Here is a 20,231-nt window from a genome sequence, read left to right on the forward strand (position 1 = left end):
ATATGGCAGTGTGGACTCAGATAGCCCAGTTCAAAGCAGATATTGTGGGGGTTTCTGCCTTGATATTCTGGCTTATATGAGTGTGTGGAAGGGCCCTCAGAGATCTGCTTAAAAGTTAACATGTATTTATGTGAACCCAAATTAGGACTACAATGTTCCCTCACTTATCACTGGGGTTACGTTCCAGGACCACCCACAATAAGTGAAATTCCGCTGTAAGGTAAAGGTAAAGATTTCCACTGACGTTAAGTCCACTCGTGTCCGACTCTAAGGGTTGGTGCTCATCGCCATTTCTAAGCCGAAGAACAGGCGTTGTCTGTAGACACCTCCAAGGTCATGTGGCCAGCATGACTGTATGGAGCGCCGTTACTTTCCCACCGGAGCGGTACCTATTGATCTACTCACATTGGCATGCTTTCGAATTGCTAGGTTGGCCGAAGCTGGGCGCTCACTCCAGCCCCAGATTTGAACCTGTGACCTTTTGGTATGCACGTTCAGCAGCTCAGTGCTTTAACACATTGCGCCACTTTATGTGAACTTAAATTAGGATGATATTGAAACATCATGAAATTCCTTCTTCTGGGCAAATAGAGTATTTGCAAGGGTTGAAAAAAATATGGCAAAAACACTCTTTGAATGCCCACCATGTTTATTTCTCAAACACTTGCTTAGAGAAGCTGTTTACATAACAGATTTGTTGTATATCTTTCGGGCTGTGTGGCCATGTTCCAGAAGTATCCTCTCCTGACATTTCGCCCACATCTATGTTGTGTATACTTGCCTGGGGGAATAATCCAGCCAGAGAATAATCCTCAGAGGTTGTGTATACCTCTGCCTGCCATAGATGTGGGCAAAACGTCAGGAGAGAATACTTCTAGAACATGGCCACACAGCCTGAAAGACATACAACAACCATGTGATCCCGGCCATGAAAGCCTTCGACAACACATGTTTACATAACCTTGCTGCACTTTTGCTACATCTCTTCCTCAGAGAGTGGCAATGCAGTTTGTCCAGGAGCAACTCAGGAATACGGAAAACTCAGTCATATATGTCCAGAGTACATTATGAACCGATGTCACTGAAGACCCAGAAAACAGCAGATTTGTCTGAATGGTAAAATAGAAAGCTGCATGTTTTTGCCATTTTCCATCTTTCATTTGTTCTGCAATAGATTAGTCCTGGGTAAAAATCTTACATTAAAAACTTCATATGTTGGGCACCGCAGCTTGTGGTAACTGAGTTTTAGCACAGACTACAAACTTCTTTCTCAGTCTCAAAGGTGCTATGATGTACCTCTGCATATCCATCCAAACAATTAGGCCTTTGAATTTTGCCATATTAGTGGCTCTTTCGTCTTAAATATATAAGACTTAAATATATAAGACCACTAGGTGGCAGGCGAGTCCAAAAATGGACTCACATAGTCCATTTGATGTTTGGTACTTTATAATAATTTATCTTTCTAAATTTATCATTCAAGCATGGGCAAACTTCGGCCCTCCCTCCTGGTGTTTTGGACTTCAACTCCCACAATTCCTAACAGCCGGCAGGCTGTTAGGAATTGTGGGAGTTGAAGTCCAAAACACCAGGAGGGAGGGCCGAAGTTTGCCCATGCCTAGTGTAAATGCTTAATTTTTTGAATCAAAAAGTAAAATAAGATTGAACACGACTTCATTGACATGAATGAATAAATGTGATTCTTTTTTAAAGTACTCTCTTCCACAAAACAAGCTAAAATCATTCATTTTGAAAGCTCTTGTTGTAATGAATCCAAACGACAAAATAGTTCAAAGAAATTCTGAAGATTTACCTTTCTGTAAAATGGCTGATCACCTACTTGTCTTGTTTTCATGAACTCTTCGCTGTTAAATACTCTGTGCTCATAATTCAAATGGTCTTTCACCTCCCTGTTGAGTTTTTTATAAAAAAAGAAAGAAAGAGAATTACACAAAGCTAAAGAACTCTTTAAAATAACGTTGAGTTGTCAAAGGTTTCCATGGCTGAAATCACTGGGTTGCTGTGAGTTTTCTGGGCTGTATGGCCATGCTTCAGAAACATTCTCTCCTGACATTTCACCCACATCTATGGCAGGCATCCTCAGAAGTTGTGAGGTCTGTTGGAAACTAGGCAAACGGGATTCATATATCTGTGGAAAGCCCAGGGTGGGAGAAATAATTATTGTCTGTTTGAGGCAAGCATGAATGTTGCACTTGGCCAGCTTGATTAGCACTGAATAGCCTTGCAGCTTCAAAGCCTGGCTGCTTTGGGAGAAACCTTTGTTGGGAGGCGTTAGCTGAACCTGGTTGTTTCTTGTCTGGAATGTCCCAATTTTTCTGAATGTTGTTCTTTATTTACTGTCCTGATTTTAGAGGTTTTTTAAATACTGGAAGGCAGATTTTGTTCATTTTCATGTTTTCATCCTTTCTGTTGAAATTGTCCACATGCTTGTGGATTTCAATGGCTTCTCTGTGTCGTCTGACATGGTGGTTGTTAAGAGTGGTCCAACATTTCTGTTTCCTCAAATAATATACTGGGCCCAGGCTGGTTCATCCAGTGCTCTGCTGTGGCTGATTTCTCTGGCTGGATTATTCCCCCAGGCAGGAAACAGCCAGGCTTTGAAGCTGCAAGGCTAATCAAGGTGGCCAATTGAGGAGCCACCGGTGGCGTAGTGGGTTAAAGCCTTGTGACTTGAAGGTTGGGTTGCTGACCTGAAGGCTGCCAAATAATAATAAATAGTGCCAAATAAATAGTGTTCTCAAATAATATTCTGTGTCCAATTGCAACATTCACACCTGCCTCCAACAAACAAGAGTTCTTTCTCCCACCCTGGACCTACCACAGGGATAAAAACCTCACTTGCCTAGTTTCCAATATACCTCACAACTTCTGAGGATGCCTGCCACAGATGTGGGCAAAACATCAGGAGGGAATGCTTCTGGAACATGGACATACAGCCCAGAAAACTCACAGCAACCCAATGATTCCGGCCATGAAATCCTTCGACAACACAATGTTAATTGATTTTATTGCAGGAAACATTCTAGCTAGAAGTCCACACTGACTCTAATGCCTTTTGGAAAAATTTAAAAAGAAAATTAAATATGTTGCCATTTCTACAGCAATCGGCATGTTTAAATACAGATATAGGCAGATACAGTGAAAGTATCTAGCAATACTTTTTATCACAGTTCTTTAGTTCTAACAAGTGAAAACATTTACTCTTTTAAGTGAGAAAAAAGGCGTACAAATAAATAAATGATTATAGTAACAGCTTTACAAGTAATTATCAACTAATAGTTATTCATAAGATGTAAACAGCTGGGAAGCTTCTTTCCTCCTCATGCATTTAAAATGTACAGTGAAGCATTTGCATTGTATATAATTTGTTGAATGTCACACTGCTAAATTGGGATGTATGAGTATAGTACCTTATTGACAATTATCGCAAGATACACATTTCTTTCTATTAGCAACAAATGCTTCTCATTTTCACTCTCTTTAGATTTTGATGCATAGGAGAAAGAAAAGATACTAGCTGGAAATAAGAAGAAAGGGAAAGCTGGAAAAAGAGAAAGAAGAAACAGAATCTCAATCTTACTTGAATAGTAATAATAATGATAATAATAATAATAATAATAATAATAATAATTATAATATACTTTATTTATATTCTGCTCTATCTCCCTGAGGAGATTCAGGGCGGCTTACATAACACACATACAGCCAACATTGATGGCCGTTATACAATTAACAAGGACAGACAATACACAAACAGAGGTAAAGTTATTTTCCCATCTTGTTTCCTGGATCTTGGAGGCTGTGCTCGACTCTAGCCATGTGTGAGTGCTGTCACTCCATCTTCCATGCCAAGGAACTTTTGTCGCCCTAAGACTTCCTTCCGATCAATGTCCTTAAGGGCGCCTTTTATTACCTCCCAGCTAAAAGCGGTACCTATTTATCTACTCCCATTTCTGCTTTCGATCTGCTAGGTGGGCAGGTGATCTGGGGCTGACGGCTAGTGCTCACCCCGACCAAGGATTGAACTGCCAACCTTTCGATGAACAGGATTTTCTGCACTCAGTGGTTTAGCCTGCTGTCCTAAGCTTGGCCCCCAACTGGCTTTGAAGTATCATTTTTCTATTTTATTGGTCACACAACTGTCAGAACATGTTCTAAGTCTTTAATAATAAAATATAAGCTATTAATCCCTATTTTTCATGTCAGGGATATCCTGTTTCATCCTCTGGATTTTGATTGCAGGATCTATCTATCCGTACTGTTCAAATCCATCACTTACCCTCACTCTCATTTCAATATAATCAAGGTGGGGCATTATGTTTGTACTTAAATTAAGTACAATTATTCACTGGCCATAAGCTCTTCCTGCTATAGCCAGTTAAAGATGACACATTCAGTACCATTAGAAATATGGTTGGGTTATATCAAGGTATATTCAAGCCAATGCTCATAAAAGCTATGCCTCCCATCTCCCTCTTCTTTTTGTATTTTTTTTTATCATGTCACAAGCAACTTGAGAACATACTGCAAGTCGGTTCTAGTGTGAGAGAATTGGCCATCTACAGAGACGTTGCCCTGGATGTGTTACCATCCTACTGGAAGACTTCTCTCATGTCCCCACAAACTAGAGCTGACAGACAGGAGCTCACCCCATCTCGTAGATTCGAACCCCCAACCTTCAGGTCAGCAGCCCAACCTTCAGGTCAGCAGTTCAGCTGGCACAAGGGCTTAATCCATTGTGCCACCACTATGTAATCATACTATAATCAAAGTAAGACAACCTTTTAAAAAAGTCAATACTGAAATTATTAGTTATTGTGCCTTAAATTGGAATCGGAAGGTGTTTAAAACTTTTACAAGAAAATAACCGTAGTCAACAACCCTGGCAGAATGTTATCATAGCAAGTTGAAAGGGAAAGAAGCAGGAGACAGAAGAACATGAGAAGGTGCAAACTTGCAGAGTAAATTAATTCATTTCAACATGGTTGTTTATTAACCGATACAGCGATCTTGTATCTGCAATAGAAAAAGAAGCGGCACAAATCAGTTGCCAAATCAAGTGATAATAGAAAACACTCCTCTTATAAACAATTCCTAAATGGCCCTTGGCTAGAAACATATGGTCCTTTCACTGTCCAATTATTTCTTCAGCAAAATACGGTTCTGCCAGCCTGTGACGCTCATGAAATTAAGTCACCGTACTACCGACAAAATCTATGAGTAATTTGCAATACATTTTTCACCCTCACATCACCTGCAAACTAGGGTAATTTTAACACTTCATTGCAAGTTTCAGACACAAAACATCCCTTATTCCTTCGACTAGTGCTGGGATGTAGTTTCAGTACAGAAGAGAGAGAAAAAAATTTCACATATAATATAGTGTATTATATTTTATACATTTTATACAGAATTGGACATCATAAAAGGCATTCCCCCTCACATACCTAAAGATATTGACTATTAACTGCAAGGTAATCTGTTGAATCTCGGAATTGAGTCTCTGCTGCCACTTCCTCTTGCGCAACTGGATTTCACCAAGGTCTGTACAGGAAGCAAGGTGGCAGAGCTCTAGCTCGTAGTGCAGAGGGAGATTTTCAACCCTGGGAAAAGAAAACAAAGCACGAGCCCTCATTACTATTGCATGTTGAAAGAATTCGACTCATGCTTTTTACCTAAATGCTACGCCAACAACAGAAGAATGGGAACTAAATGGGTCCATACAGTTCAGGTAGAAGCAAACTTTGGCCCTCCAGGTGTTTTGGACTTCAACTCCCACAATTCCTAACAGCCGGTAGGCTGTTAGGAATTGTGGGAGTTGAAGTCCAAAACACCTGGAGGGCCAAAGTTTGCCCAGGCTTGTCAGGTGCCAAGTTGTGCCAGCTAGGTTCTCTATCCCAAAACAAGTCCATCATTCTCACTATTAAAGAAAGCATTGGCCTTTTCTTACCCAAACTTTTCTCACATTAAAGCAGAAGAGTATACAGATACTGCACATCATGCACAAAGCTTTCTAGATATATACATATTATCTATGTATATGACATAAGATAGCTCCAGCCTTTGAAAATCCTTCTCTGAATAAAATTGTTGTCTCAAACAAAGACAAAACTCTATTTTACTCATGATCTTTACTCAGAGTTTTGCACTAATCACCCTCTCTGTACATAGCAACTGATGTCTTAGTTTTAATAATTATCATACTATGTTGTTTTATAACTATGTTATTATATTGTATTTTAAATTTATGGACTGTTTTTCTTACGTATGCCGCCCCGAGTCCCTTCGGGGAGATGGAGGTGAGGTACAAGAATAAAGTTGTTATTATTATTATTATATTGAGCCCCCGGTGGCACAACGTGTTAAAGCGCTGAGCTGCTGAACTTGCGGACCGAAAGGTCACAGGTTAGAATCCAGGGAGTGGAGTGAGCGGCCGCTGTTAGCTCCAGCTTCCGCCAACCTAGCAGTTCGAAAACATGCCAATGTGAGTAGATCAATAGGTACCGCTCCAGCGGGAAGGTAACAGTGCTCCATGCAGTCATGCCGGCCACATGACCTTGGAGGTGTCTACGGATAACGCCGGCTCTTCGGCTTAGAAATGGAGATAAGCACCAACCCCCAGGGTTGGACATGACTGGACTTAACATCAGGGGAAACCTTTACATATACATATATATATTATTATTATTATTATTATTATTATTATTATTATTATTATTATAAAAACAAACATTTTGGCACAATGCCCTAACCCAATTTCTCACTCTTACTTAACAAAAACAAAATGTTTCGAACGGGAAATATTAATATAATGAGCAAAAACAGTCTTGCTGAAAAGACTTATAATTTGGTAAATATAGATGCCTTGCCAAGTGAAAATTGCACTTTCATGCAATGGGTTTGGGAGGGTGATTGATATCCACCAACTCTGCCCTTTACCGGCAGTACAATATCCTATACCATTCTCTCAAAGTTAAGGGAGATGTTGACTCTAAGCTGGAATGTGTCCAGAGGAGAGCAACTAAAATGATCAAGGGTCTGAAGAGTAAGTCCCATGAGGAGTGGCTTAAAGAACTGGGCATGTTTAGCCTGCAGAAGAGAAGGCTAAGAGGAGACATGATGAAGGCCATGGATCAAAATGTGAAGGGAAGTCATAGGGAAGAGGGAGCAATCTTATTTTCTGCTGCTCTGGAAACTAGGACCCAGAACAATGGCTTCAAATTGCAGGAAAAGGAGATTCGACCTGAATATTAGGAAGAATTTCCTAACCGTGAGAGGGAGCTGTTCAGCAATGGAACTCTCTGCCCTGGAGCTTGGTGGAGGCTCCTTCTTTGGAGGCTTTTAAACGAAGGCTGGATGGCCATCTGACGGGGGTGCTTTGAATGCAATTTTCCTGTTTCTTGTCAGGGAATTGGATGGTAAGGCCTACAAGGTCTCTTCCAACTCTAGGATTCTATGAAAGTTGCAATATGGGAAAGTCGGCAAGCGAATCCAAGGCTTCAGGAAGAACTCAAGTTATTTGGCTCCAATCCACAAAATGAAAAACAGGAAATAGGGAAACAAACTCAGATTAAATATCTAATACGCTTGACATTAGGCATTATTTTGGTTGAGTGAACCAAGTATCTCGAACAAATTCAGGATTTCATCTTTGATTAACTTTTCTTTTTACCGTGTTATAAAAATCCTTCCTGCTTGCAGTGGGATATCTGGGATTTCAGATTCTTCTTCGGACACCTTGGACTGTGCAATATCACCATTATCAATGTTAATCAGAATTAGATCATCTGCTTCCTTTCATTTTAAACAAAACAAAACAAACATTTGTTAAGGAAACAAAAAACGGTTAGTCTTGGTTAAAAACATAATTATTGCAAAGCCTGCAAATAGGAAGCATAGTCAATCTGACCCATAGACATATTAACCATGGCAACGATTTTATCTGTGAATTGGATACATTATTTTTTCTTATTACTCATTTAGTCCAATTTGGACATCCTCTGCATCAGGCATGGGCAAACTTTGGCCGTCCAGGTGTTTTGGACTGCAACTCCCACCATTCCTAACAGCCTCAGGCCCCTTCTTTCTCCCCCTCAGCCGCTTAAGCGGCTGAGGGAGAAAAGGAAAGGGCCTGAGGCTGTTAGGAATGGTGGGAGTTGAAGTCCAAAACACCTCGATGGCCAAAGTTTGCCCATGCCTGCTCTACATCTATGACAGACCTAGACTTCTGTTATAATAATAATAATAATAATAATAATAATAATAATAATAATAATAATAATAATTTTATTCTTATATCCCGCCCCATCTCCCCGGAGGGACTCGGGGCGGCTTACATGGGGCCATGCCCAGACACGACAGCACAAATCAGATAAAACATTAAACCGAGCAGTAAAACTTCAACATGATTAAAAACAGTCATAAAAGTCAATATACACAATAATATTAAAATCCCGATTTGGGTCAAAAGATCCAGGCCAAGGTGCAAAGCAATATCAAGTTATCAGGGAGGGATAATTATACAGCAGGTGTAATACTTAAAGTGCTGAATGAATCCTAAAAACAATCCAGAGGGTCTACTGCTTAATAGGTAATAACATGATCCCACAAGGATCAGTCAACGAAGGCCTTCTGGAATAGCCAAGTTTTCAGGCTCTTCCTGAATGAGAGTAGGGTAGGGGCCTGCCTAATCTCCCTGGGGAGCGAGTTCCACAGCCGGGGGGCCACGGCGGAGAAGGCCCTCTCCCTCGTCCCCACCAACCGCAACTGCGAAGTTGGTGGAAGCGAGAGGAGGGCCTCCCCCGACGAGCGAAGAGGTCGTGCGGGTTCATAGGGGGAAATGCGGTCTCGAAGGTAGGTGGGTCCCAAACCGTTAAGGGCTTTGTAGGTGATAACCTGCACCTTGAATTGGGCTCGGAAAATAAATGGCAGCCAGTTGTTTCGAGGCAGCATTGTTTTGATTAGTATTGAATAGCCTTGCAGCTTCAGAACCTGGCTGCTTCCTTCCTGGGGGAATCCTTTGTTGGGTGTATTTCCCCAGACAAGAAGCAGCCAGGCTTTGAAGCTGCAGGGCTATACAATGCTAATCAAGCTGACCAATTGAAACACTGACACTTGCCTCAAACAAACAAGAGTTCTTTCTCTCACCCTGAACATTATTCCACAAATACATAAACCCACTTGCCTAGTCTACCAACAGACCTCACAACCTCTGAGGATGTCTGCCATAGGTGTGGGCAAAATGTCAGGAGAGAATGCTCCTGGAACATGGCCATACAGCCCGGAAATCTCACAGCAACCCTGTGATTCCGGCCATGAAAGCCTTCGACAACACATTTTATTTTTTTATTGTATGCCATCTCATTCATTTGGATATAGAATGGGATATACATATTTTGATAACTTTAATAAATAAATATTGGGATTCCCTGATCACTTACTTTGCGATTACCCCCATATAAACACCCCCATATAATCTATTACAAAATAAGCAAAGACGCTTGAGATCTCCTGCAGATGAGACACAACTCTCAGTATGACATTCATTTATGTATCATATTTGTACACACAGCATGAAGGTATTTTTATACTTTGCTTAATAGTTTTGTTAATGAAACCAAGTCCATGTACAAGCAAAGCTGTCACTATCCCATAAACACACATAAACAATGCTGGATTTTAGAGTATTTCAGATTTCAGAATAATGGATGCTCAACCTGTATACATAACAAACATCTTTAACAAAAGAAGAAACACATGCTACTACCTCTAGAAAAGGTTTGTACAATTTGTAGGAAACAAGCATTTACTGAAGTCCCCAAAAAAAGATCAAAGCAGAAACTGAAACATGAGTGAAGTCCCATCACATACTGATGAAACGAAACAGAGAGAAATCCATGGCAAACCTTGCAAACTTCTTCGAAGTGATCAATGTGGCACCCCATGAGGAAAGATGTGGGAGCCATGACGAAATCCAGCATCTGACGAGACAGAATGGGCACAAAAGTGTGTTGCCACTGAATCGGATGCAAGTATTGCATGAAGCACTCAGATATGAGTGTTAGCAAGGCCCAGTTGGAAGAGAAAAAGACTATCTTCCGCTCAGTCAAAATGCAAGTTATTATCTGGGAAGAGAACAAAAAATTATGGAATTTTTCATTTAAAGTAGCATACAATACAACAATATAATATAATATTTTGTTTATTTATTGTATTGGCCGCCTCTCCCCAGGGCAGCACCCAAGGTGGCTTCCAAAAGCAGTAAATTAAAAACATTCTTGGAATGACTATAGCTCGGGAATGGGCAAACTTGGACCCTCCAGGTGTTTTGAACTTCAACTCCCATCATTCCTAACAGCCTCAGGCCCTTTCCTTTTCCTAGATTAAAGAATATGCAAAACAGATGCACAGCATCATACATCTCTCCTAAATATCCACTATGACCTGCATATATGCAGGACAGATAATCGTGGTTTCATTCATCCACATCTGACAAAATGCATCCTTTTTGAGGCACTTTTGATGTCTTCCAACACAATTCCTTGGTATTGTTGGGCTGAAAGGCCTTCATTTCAACAGGGTTTGCTATTACTCACAGTTTGGAGTGTTCAAGATAAATCCAGTAACAGATACTCAGATCATATTGCATATACCTCTACACTCAAGAGTCAATGCCAACACATAAGAAGAAACCAGCTGTTTCAAGTAAAAGCCAAGCTCTACCTGTAAAACCTGTTCTGGCTTGAAGCATAAGAAGGGAAGATGCAGATCCAAATCGATCACCGGGCTATCGGGATCCTCTCGAGATGGGAAGATTACTTGGAGAGGTTTCATATTAAATACCTACGGGAATAACAGGCATGAGTTTCCAATTAATGCTTTCTTCATCACAAATTACAACAGAAGATTTATAATTTATTTTGAAAGATCAAAACAAAAAGAAATAAAACTGTCAAAGGACAAAAAATGGATTTTAAATGCACAATATATATGCGCGCACACACACAAGGGTGGGTCAAAAAGTTTTGCCTCCTGAGTCATATAAACATTATAAATGAACATATAACTGCAGAAGTTGCTATAGATCATAGCCTGAACTATCCTCTACACAAAATTACCATTCTACATAGTCAGTCACCATTAATATGTACACATTTGCACCACCGTTTAACCCAGACATAAAAACCATTTTGGAAAAATGCAAGGTTTTGCTTTGTGACCCATGATTTTAAAGTTGTTTTAATGTCATTCAAGTCATCTAATCTGAAACTACGTAGGTTGTCTTTCAGAGGTCTAAACAGGTAAATGTCAGAAGGGGTCAAATCAGGGCTGTAGGGTGGGTGAGTGAGGTGATTTTTGCAATCGCCTGGGTTGTGAAAAATGATGTGTGTGGGCATGCATTATCGTGATGAAGCTTGATGGAACAAACATCTTTTCATGGTCCCTTCTTTCTTATTGCCTACTTATGTTTCTTAAGTGTGGTTACACAGGTTTCGCTATTGATTGTGGCACCATGAAAATCAAGAACAACACCCTGTGTGCCCCAAAACACTGAAAGCCCAACTGTTGTATTGTTGTTGTTGGGTACTCCAACTTAACAACACCCTAAGGTGAACCTACCATGAGGTTTTCTTGGCAAGATATTTTCAGAGGAATTCTGCCTTAATGGGTTTTCATAGCTGGGCAGGGATTCAAACCTTCAAACCTCTATACAATGCCGTATGTAGCATTATCTGATATATTACTAATTTTATTCGATTTGCCTTTTATATTTTTATGATCAATGTGAAAAAACTGAACAAACAACAGAACACTGGCAAAAAACAAAAGATTTCTAGTATCTATCATTACCAAAAGCATTGCAAGAGGAGGGGGTTTGGCATGACAGCTATTTATCCTTTTTACACACAAATGCCATTTATCTCTTCACATGGAGAGAGGCTTTCTGAATAGCAGAACTCTTCTACCTGCAGAAGGTTTCTATATGATTCCAACCTCTGATTACACATTGCATGAAAAGCGCCTACAGAGAAAGGAGGGTTTCCTTTCCAAAACCTCTCTCTGCATGGCCAGAGAGTGGGAGAAACACACAGGGAGCGTGTGAGGTCGAGCTCATCCTCCCTACTTGATTGGCTAATCTGCATTTCTGAATGCTTAGACTGAACTGAGCAAGAATACAGGATAATCTGTTGTAATTGACAGATTATTTTTTCAGCAAAAAGGCTGTTAATTCACAGGGGAGGAGGGATAAGCCTGCCTCTTTGGGCCTGCAATGAATGCAAAAACGTCATGGCATATTGTTCTAATAAACCTGCCACATCCCACAATAGAATCTGCCACCATTATCTCTTCAGTCTCTCGTAATACTTTCCTCCCACCATAAAAAGACATTATAATTTTACTTTTTAAAAAATTCCACAACAGACTTTATGCAGACAGGTTAACATCAATGAAGAACATGGAAGTATCTGCTTGACAATGGCATAACAACCAGCCTAGACAGTTTGAGAGAGGCCGCTACATGGGGAAAAACAGAACAGAAACACATCCAGAGGATAGGGAAACCAAGGACAAAAACATGTGCCAAGAACAGAACTGCATGCTCTGGTACCTTCCGAAACAAGTTACTGCACAACAGCTTCCAAACAAAAGCAAGAACAATTTGAAGGGAAGCAGAGGGGAAGGGATGATCAACCCATCTGCCCTAAGTGCCTCCAAATCCCCTCCTCAGGCTGCTCCGTCCTGCTGTAGCCAGGATAATTCAAGTAAATGGCTTAAAGCAGGGGGAGAAGGGGAATGCAGAGCCAAAAGTGGTAGAAACACAAGGTTCCCAACTATCACCAATGGAAAGAATGTCTACCATTCATTCATTTATATAAGGTGTGCTGCTGCCATTGCATATACGAGGGTTATCCAGAAAGTAGATTACGTTTTGGAATTAAAAATGAACAAAGTATAGGAGAAAACATTTACCATATGCAGTTGAAACCCACACCCAAATACCACTTCTCAAGAGTCGCCATTCAAATCTAGGCACTTATCATAGCGATGAATGAGCTTGGTAACTCCTTCCCCACAAAACTCTGCCACTTGCGTCCTCAACCAGTTGGTCACCCCTTTCCGCAGCTGCGCATCGTTGCCAAAACGCTGTGTTGAGGACGCAAGCGGAAGAGTTTTGTGGGGAAGGAGTTGCCAAGCTCATTCATAGCTATGATACGTGCCTAAATTTGAATGGCGACTATGTTGAGAAGTGGTATTTGGGTGTGGCTTTCAACTGCATATGGTAAATGTTTTCTCCTATACTTTGTTCATTTTTAATTCCAAAACGTAATCTACTTTCTGGATAACACTCGTAAATCTTCCCTAAAACAGAGTTAAGTCCCATCTACATTGCCATATAATCCAGTTCCAGAATGCAGATAATATAGCAGCATAGACTCATATAATCCAGTTCAATGCAAATCAATCTGCATTGTCACTACGTAACACGATTTTTGTTCCTGGGTTATAAATGTCATTTCCTAATTGGTTCTATCATAAAAACATTGAAAAAAGACTTAAACTGCAAAACTTTGTTTCTGCAGAAACATCCTGCAGCACATTTTGCTATAGTTTTTCAATGAATATCTCAGAGTCTCAACCAATTCAACATAGTTTGTGCCACAACAAAAAGTTTCCAGAATAGAACAACTATTTTCAAAGTCAGTACCACATAATAAAACAAGAAATGACACCAGCAACAGAAAATCTTTCAAATTTTGTTACATAGTGTTATAGGAGTCTATACTGACCACATAATCCAGTTCAAACTGCATTATATGGCAGTGTAGATGTGGCCGAAGCCTGAAGGTATGCTTGTAGGGAGAGGAACCAGTGTAAGAAGAGGAAGCAGTAAGTGAAGAAGAGGAAAAACTGAGGGGGAAATGCGAGAAAAACAGGATAAAGGGGAAGAGGAAACTGGGCATTAGTCAATGTGTTTCTGAGCATCTACCATGGGAAAAAAACTATTCAAAAAGAGACTCCCAAAGTAAATTTCATTCACAAGAAAACACCCAGGAAATCAATATGTTGAGGTAACCTGAATAATTACCAAGTGGAGTGGTCCTGGAGGGGGGCTGGGTATTAAGGAGAGTTTGGCTGCAAATTCTTTTATATGGTCATCAACATCTAAATCCTTGTAAGGTTTCAAATGCACCAGTAAACTGTAATGAGAAATCAGAGCAAAAAGTAATTAATTAGGCAAAAGTTGCTTTGGTGGCATCCAAAACTATTTCTGGGACAATCTTTACAAAAAACGAACTATCGATATTTCATTTTAGCTTTGCTTTGGTACAATTCTGATAGATAAATAGACACATAAAAATCAAGAAACTTCCTTCCACAAATTTACTGATTCATGCAGCCAAAGTTAAACTAATTTTGAAGCCCTGTGCTTAGAGTGTAACAACTACAGAGTTTATTTCAAGTCAAAAGTATTGCATAAATAAATAAGTTTAAAATGGATAAAAGAAAGGAATCACAAGCAGCTAAATAGTTTTAGATCAAAAACAGACAACAGCAACCACATTGTCTATAGCTTTCAACTGTTCTTCCTCTGTGCATGAGGCAGGGCATTGTGGGCAAGCATACAGATGCTGAGTTGTTTGTTCTGCTCCACAGTCGCACAAGGTGAAGGATTCTTCCAGGCAGTGCCATTTTGCCAGGTTGTCTTTTGATCTGCCCACAGGTGTAGGTTTAAGACATTCCCTTAAACATCCCATAAATAATTTCAAGCAAAAAAGGGAAGGAGGATTTGACTGGCCATACTTTCCATTTTCCAAATAGACAATTAAAAGTCATACTGGCCAACCACTTTCTGCAAAGGGTTTACTGGACAGGGACTTTGTCACAGAGAAACAATCAGGATTATAAAAGAGAATGTTTACATAAATTATTTTACACCAGTCGAAGGATCATTTGAGTGACCCCATTTCACTCCACTTGCTGCACACATTTAGGCTGGCTTTCTGATATAACCGCACCATTTCATACCATGGAACCACTTTTTCCCCTCTACATTATCTGATTTAAGAAGAACTCTACAGGATATATATAGCATAGAGAATAAGTGCATCAAGATAAAAGTTCTACCAGTAGAGATTAGATGTTCACTTCACTGATTAATGGTAAGTTTTAGGCTCTCTAGTTGTTTACAAGATGGACATTTCAATTTAGACAGATCCATCTCTACACTGTATTGATTATGCATGGCTGCTCACCCTACACTAACATTGCACGGAAAAAGCAAACTGAATAAATTGTTTATGAAAAATCATTTCCCTTTATTACAAAACTAATCTGAAAGCAGAAAGAATTCAACAAAATGTTGCAGCCTTATCAAAGTATTACCTAATGTGCTGCGACCACATATCTTTTTTATCCCCGTTCCTCCTTCCCTCCTTTCTAACTTGTCACTGAGGGGCATCTACACTAGAATTGATGCAGTTTGAAACTACTTTAATTGCCATGGCCCAATGCTATGAAATTATGGGAGCTGTAGCTTTATGAGGTTTTTAGCCTTTCCTTTTTATTTATTTCTTACAGTATTTATATTCTGCTTTTCTTGCCCCGAAGGGGACTCAGAGCAGATCACAGAACACACATACGGAAAACATTCAATGCTGTTATACACAAAAAGGACAGACACAGTACATATAGAAGTATATAGGCATTTCCCATCTTAGGCATCCTGGAGGTTGTGCTCAATTCCAGCCATGAGGGGGTGCTGTCATTCCATCCTTCATGTCAAAAGAGCCCTGTTCACAAATTTCCTCCCTTTTTGATTGCTGTCATTTTTCTGGTATTTTCTTATGGTGCCAATTAAAATACCTCCCCGCTTAAGCGGTACCTATTTATCTACTCAAAGCTGTTTTCAATCTGCTAGGTGGGCAGTGAGCTGGGCTGAAGGTCAAGCGCTCACCCTGACCTGGGCTTCAAACTGGCCTTTCAAATTGGCCTTTCAAACCTTTATAACATCCGCAAGCACACAAATCAGTAGCATATGTACATAAAAATAATCCTTACCAAGAAAGACAGTCTTTGAGGGAATTAAAGTATGGGTATCTCGATATGACACAAATTGCGAATGGTAAAAAAAACGGAGCAGCTCTAGAAGCCTGTACAGCATCCCAATAAACCTGCCCATTGGAGATGTGTCCCTCCTAAAAGAAAACTATGTTATTTTGGTTGTTTGACATGAATTCTCAGTTTTCAAAAAATTCTAAAAATCATATATATTCACAGAGTGCAGGGAATAAAAATTGCCTTAAGAAAATGTTCAAGATAATTTTATGACATTTAGTCGCCACAACAATACTTCCAACATTATAAATTCTCATGTTCAGCTTTCAAAAATCAACTAAAATAACCTTCATATTCCTATATGAAAAACATGTAACTAGACATGACAAAAATCGACACACTACTACATTTGTCAAGATGTTTCTGTGATTATTATTATATTTATATCCCACTTTTTCTCTCCACAAAAGGAACTCAAAGCCACTTACATTAAAAACATTTCAATACGATTTAAAATATACAAATATCAAAATAGAATTAAATATCATTAGTATTAAAAACAATTCAGTTAAAAACCATAAAATATTCAAAATTAAAAACCACACAAGCTTATGAAATATATTCTTCAGAGTGCTATGCTAGGCACTGCAATCTAATGTAACAAAAGGTACAGGGAGTATTTTAGGAATGTTATGTTTTGTTTAAAAAAGCAACTCAACCTTTTGAACAGTTTCAGTGGAATGTGGCAGAATAAACATACTTGCATAGGCTGGTAATACTGTGCAACTACGCCATACGTTCTGTTACCGAAGACATCGGTGAAAACCAGAAAATGGAACTGGTCTTCCCTGGATTCGCCCGTTATGTGAAATCCTCCTGCAAAAAAGACCCAGACATTTAACAAGCAGGAAGCATTTACAGAATGATCCCTGGAGCAAATTAACCATCCTTCACAAAACTAAGACTGATGAAACAGATTTCATCTGAATTCTACCAAAATCATGACTGCATGAACTGCGTATTTTTGTCTCACATCTGAGGTGCTGCCAATGCAATGTCAATAAGGAGAGAAAGCATAGTTTTGGCCCTCTGTATTCAGGGATTCTGCATCCACAAATTTAGCCATCCACAACTTGCAAATATTTTTTAACAAATCCAAAAAGTAACCCCTTCATTTAGCCATTTTGCACAAGGGACACCCTTTTACTATGCCATCGTAAACAATGGGGTTTGAGCATCCATGGATTTCGGTATCCAAGTGGGTTCTGAAACTCAAACCCAGTGGATACCAAGGACCCCCTTTGCCTGCTTTTCCAACGTAAATAAGAAAAAGACACACAACAAGTAGATACGTAATAGTTTCATCTAGCTCTCAGTGGTCTGGAAGAGAATCTATCATAAGACAGAGGTGAATAACACAAAACTCTCACTTATCTAATTTTCTTCCAACATGGTACTCAAGGTGACTTACAAGAAAGATTACAACAAAATAAATGTAAATATTAACACTTTGCACTGTGTGAATTGATGGCAGCTAGTTTTATCTACTGATGTTTTTAAAATTGTATTACTGTATTTTGATTTTCTGCTATATGTGTTGACAGGGGTTGTTGTTATGATTTTATGTGATTTGTTTTATATTTATGTACTGTTTTTACCTGTTGTATGTTATAGGTGCACACTGGAGTGCCTTTGTTAGCTGCCCCGAGTCCCTTTGGGGAGGTGGTGGCGGGATATAAATAAAGCTTATTACGTTTATCATTATTTTTAAAAACTGATTTTCTATATATACACACACACACACCGCTAAGCTGCAGAACTTTCTGACCAGAAAGTCAGCAGTTCAAATCCACGTGACAGGGTGCGCTCCCGTTGCTAGCCCCAGCTTCTGCCAATCTAGCAGTTCGAAAACATGCAAATGTGAATAGAACAATAGGTACCACCCCGACGGGAAGGTAACAGCATTTCATGCAGTCATGCCGGCTACATGACCTAGGAGGCGTCTATGGACAACGCCAGCTCTTCAGCTTAGAAATGGAGATAAGCACCACTACCCAGAGTCGGGCACTACTAGATTTAATGTCAAGGGAAAATCTTTACCTTTACTTATATATGTTATCCTATTAAAGCATTATTACTTAAAGCAGTATGAAAGTATTACAAATAACACCCAGAATAAAAGTACAGCGAGTCCCCTGTATGGCTGCATCAGTGCAATTTCTAGCAGTTCACCTGAGCAGAAATACGTTGTGAAAACTTAAAATACATACAATACCTGGAAAGCAAAGCTGTGGTAATCCATTAAGGTCAACATCTTTAGGAATAGTAATATCTTCAGTCTCGGGAGCTTTCTGGCCTCCTCCGTTCAGAATTCTTGTGTTTTCAATCCTATTTTTCTCTTTCTTTTTTCGAAAGGAGCGGCGCTTTGCTTTATTAAACGTATTACTGTTTATATGTGTTGTTTCCAATTCCTGCTTGCTGATAAACGGAGGTACAAAAACAGAAAGGACTTCTGGTTCAAAGGAAGGAAAGCTCTTCGCATCTTTCTTCTGAGAAGCCTAGAAACAATTGAAATAAATTTAATCTTACATTGTTCCCATGGGGCAGTTCAAAGTCAACACTGATGAATTTTTTACTCTGCAGTCATTTCTTACGGTGGTTCTAAAAGCATTGACTATTAAAACTACCTCTTAATTTTGCAAAGTTATCAGCATTCTTTGATACTGACACAATGATATCTCCTTTTGGTTGCTGTGAGTTTTCTGGGCTGTCTGGCCAACATCTCTCCTGATGTTTCACCCACATCTATGGCAGGCTTCCTCAGAAGTAGCAAGGTCTGTTGGAAACTAGGCAAATGGGGTTTATATATCTGTGGAATGTCCAGAGTGGGAAAAAGAATTCCTGTTTGGAATTATAGACAGGAAACCAGTCCCCAGCTTAAACCGCCGAAGACACACATACCATAGAGGCGGATGGAAGTAGCTGTCAAAGGGGGACAGATCTCGGTGCACTAGAGACCTACGGACTGGGATTCACCAGAGAAGTACACTACCATACAATATAATCCTAAGATATAACAGAGCTGACCTACAAGATGATGGCCCCAAGAGGAAAGTTTGAGAAAGACCGAAAAGTCCCCAAGAATCAAATGAGAAGAAACTCGCTTCAGGAAGATACAAATTGGCGGAAACTGCTGAAAGAGATCCAGAAAATATCTGAAAAGCCAGATTTACTTCAAAGAGAAGTCCAAGCAATAGCAAAAAAAAACAAGACACCCAACAAAAAATTTGGCAAGAAGTGCAAAAGAACACACAGGAGATTCAAGATTTTAAGGGGGTTAATAAAAGAACCGAGAGAGCCCAGATGAAATTACAACGCAAAGTGGAAAGCACAGAATTTAAAAATGTCAAACTGGAGAGAATGCAGGAAAGACTAGAACAGAACGTAACTGAACACCAACTAAGGTTCCGGAACATACAAGAAGAAACCAAAGAAGACACGAAACAAATTATTGTGTTACTATCAGCCAAAATCCTGAATTGCACTGAACAGGAAACCATAAATCAAATTGACAAATCACACAGAATTTACTTCAATTATGCCAAAAAAAAAAGGTTCCTAGAGACATAATTGCACATTTCGTTAAAAAAAAGCACAAGAGAGGAAATTTTTCAAGGATCCAGAATGAAATTGATTACTCATAAGGACAAAAAAGTCCAGATTTTCAAAGAATTTCCCCAGACTACCCTCAACAATTGTAGAAAATACTTTTTCCTTACGGATGAATTAAAACGGCTACAGATTAGGTTTCGCTGGGAAAAACAAGAAGGACTAATGCTGACATATAAAGAAGAAAAAATTTGGATTAAAACGGAAGAGAAAGCTGATGAATTTTACAGGAAACTAAAGAGAGATCTAGCCCAAATGGCAACACCACAACCAGGAAGTGAAGAAAAGAACCCAAAAAATCCAAAAAAAAGAAAACAAGACTCTCCAAAAGAAACATACAGTAGTCATCTCCCCCCCCCCCCATCTACCCTCATACAAAGACGGAGGACCCGAGGTCCAAATCAACAAGGAGGAGGAGACAGAAGAGGAGATAAATGATCATCCAGATGAGTAGTTTTTTTAATCAAATAATGTTTTTCTAA

At 39.5% G+C, this 20,231-nt stretch overlaps 1 protein-coding gene across 4 annotated transcripts in view; it reads right to left on the reverse strand.

Annotated features, from left to right (window-relative positions):
* dennd3 (DENN domain containing 3) overlaps positions 1-20,231 on the reverse strand; it is a 46,002-nt gene that overhangs the window by 13,839 nt on the left and 11,932 nt on the right. For all 4 annotated transcript variants that reach the window (XR_010005853.1, XM_008108303.3, XM_062979957.1 and 1 more), the window contains 9 exons: positions 18,356-18,638; positions 16,841-16,956; positions 16,084-16,220; positions 14,111-14,222; positions 10,744-10,863; positions 9,927-10,145; positions 7,694-7,815; positions 5,469-5,624; positions 1,814-1,910 (listed from right to left, as the gene is read on the reverse strand). Coding sequence is in view for 3 of the 4 variants with exons in the window: in XM_008108303.3 (XP_008106510.1) it covers positions 1,814-1,910; positions 5,469-5,624; positions 7,694-7,815; positions 9,927-10,145; positions 10,744-10,863; positions 14,111-14,222; positions 16,084-16,220; positions 16,841-16,956; positions 18,356-18,638 (1,362 nt within the window). In the remaining variant the exon portion in view is untranslated. The remainder of the gene's footprint in view (positions 1-1,813; positions 1,911-5,468; positions 5,625-7,693; positions 7,816-9,926; positions 10,146-10,743; positions 10,864-14,110; positions 14,223-16,083; positions 16,221-16,840; positions 16,957-18,355; positions 18,639-20,231) is intronic.

Source organism: Anolis carolinensis, chromosome 4, assembly GCF_035594765.1.
Source record: "Anolis carolinensis isolate JA03-04 chromosome 4, rAnoCar3.1.pri, whole genome shotgun sequence".
In the NCBI taxonomy this organism is placed as follows: domain Eukaryota; kingdom Metazoa; phylum Chordata; class Lepidosauria; order Squamata; family Dactyloidae; genus Anolis; species Anolis carolinensis.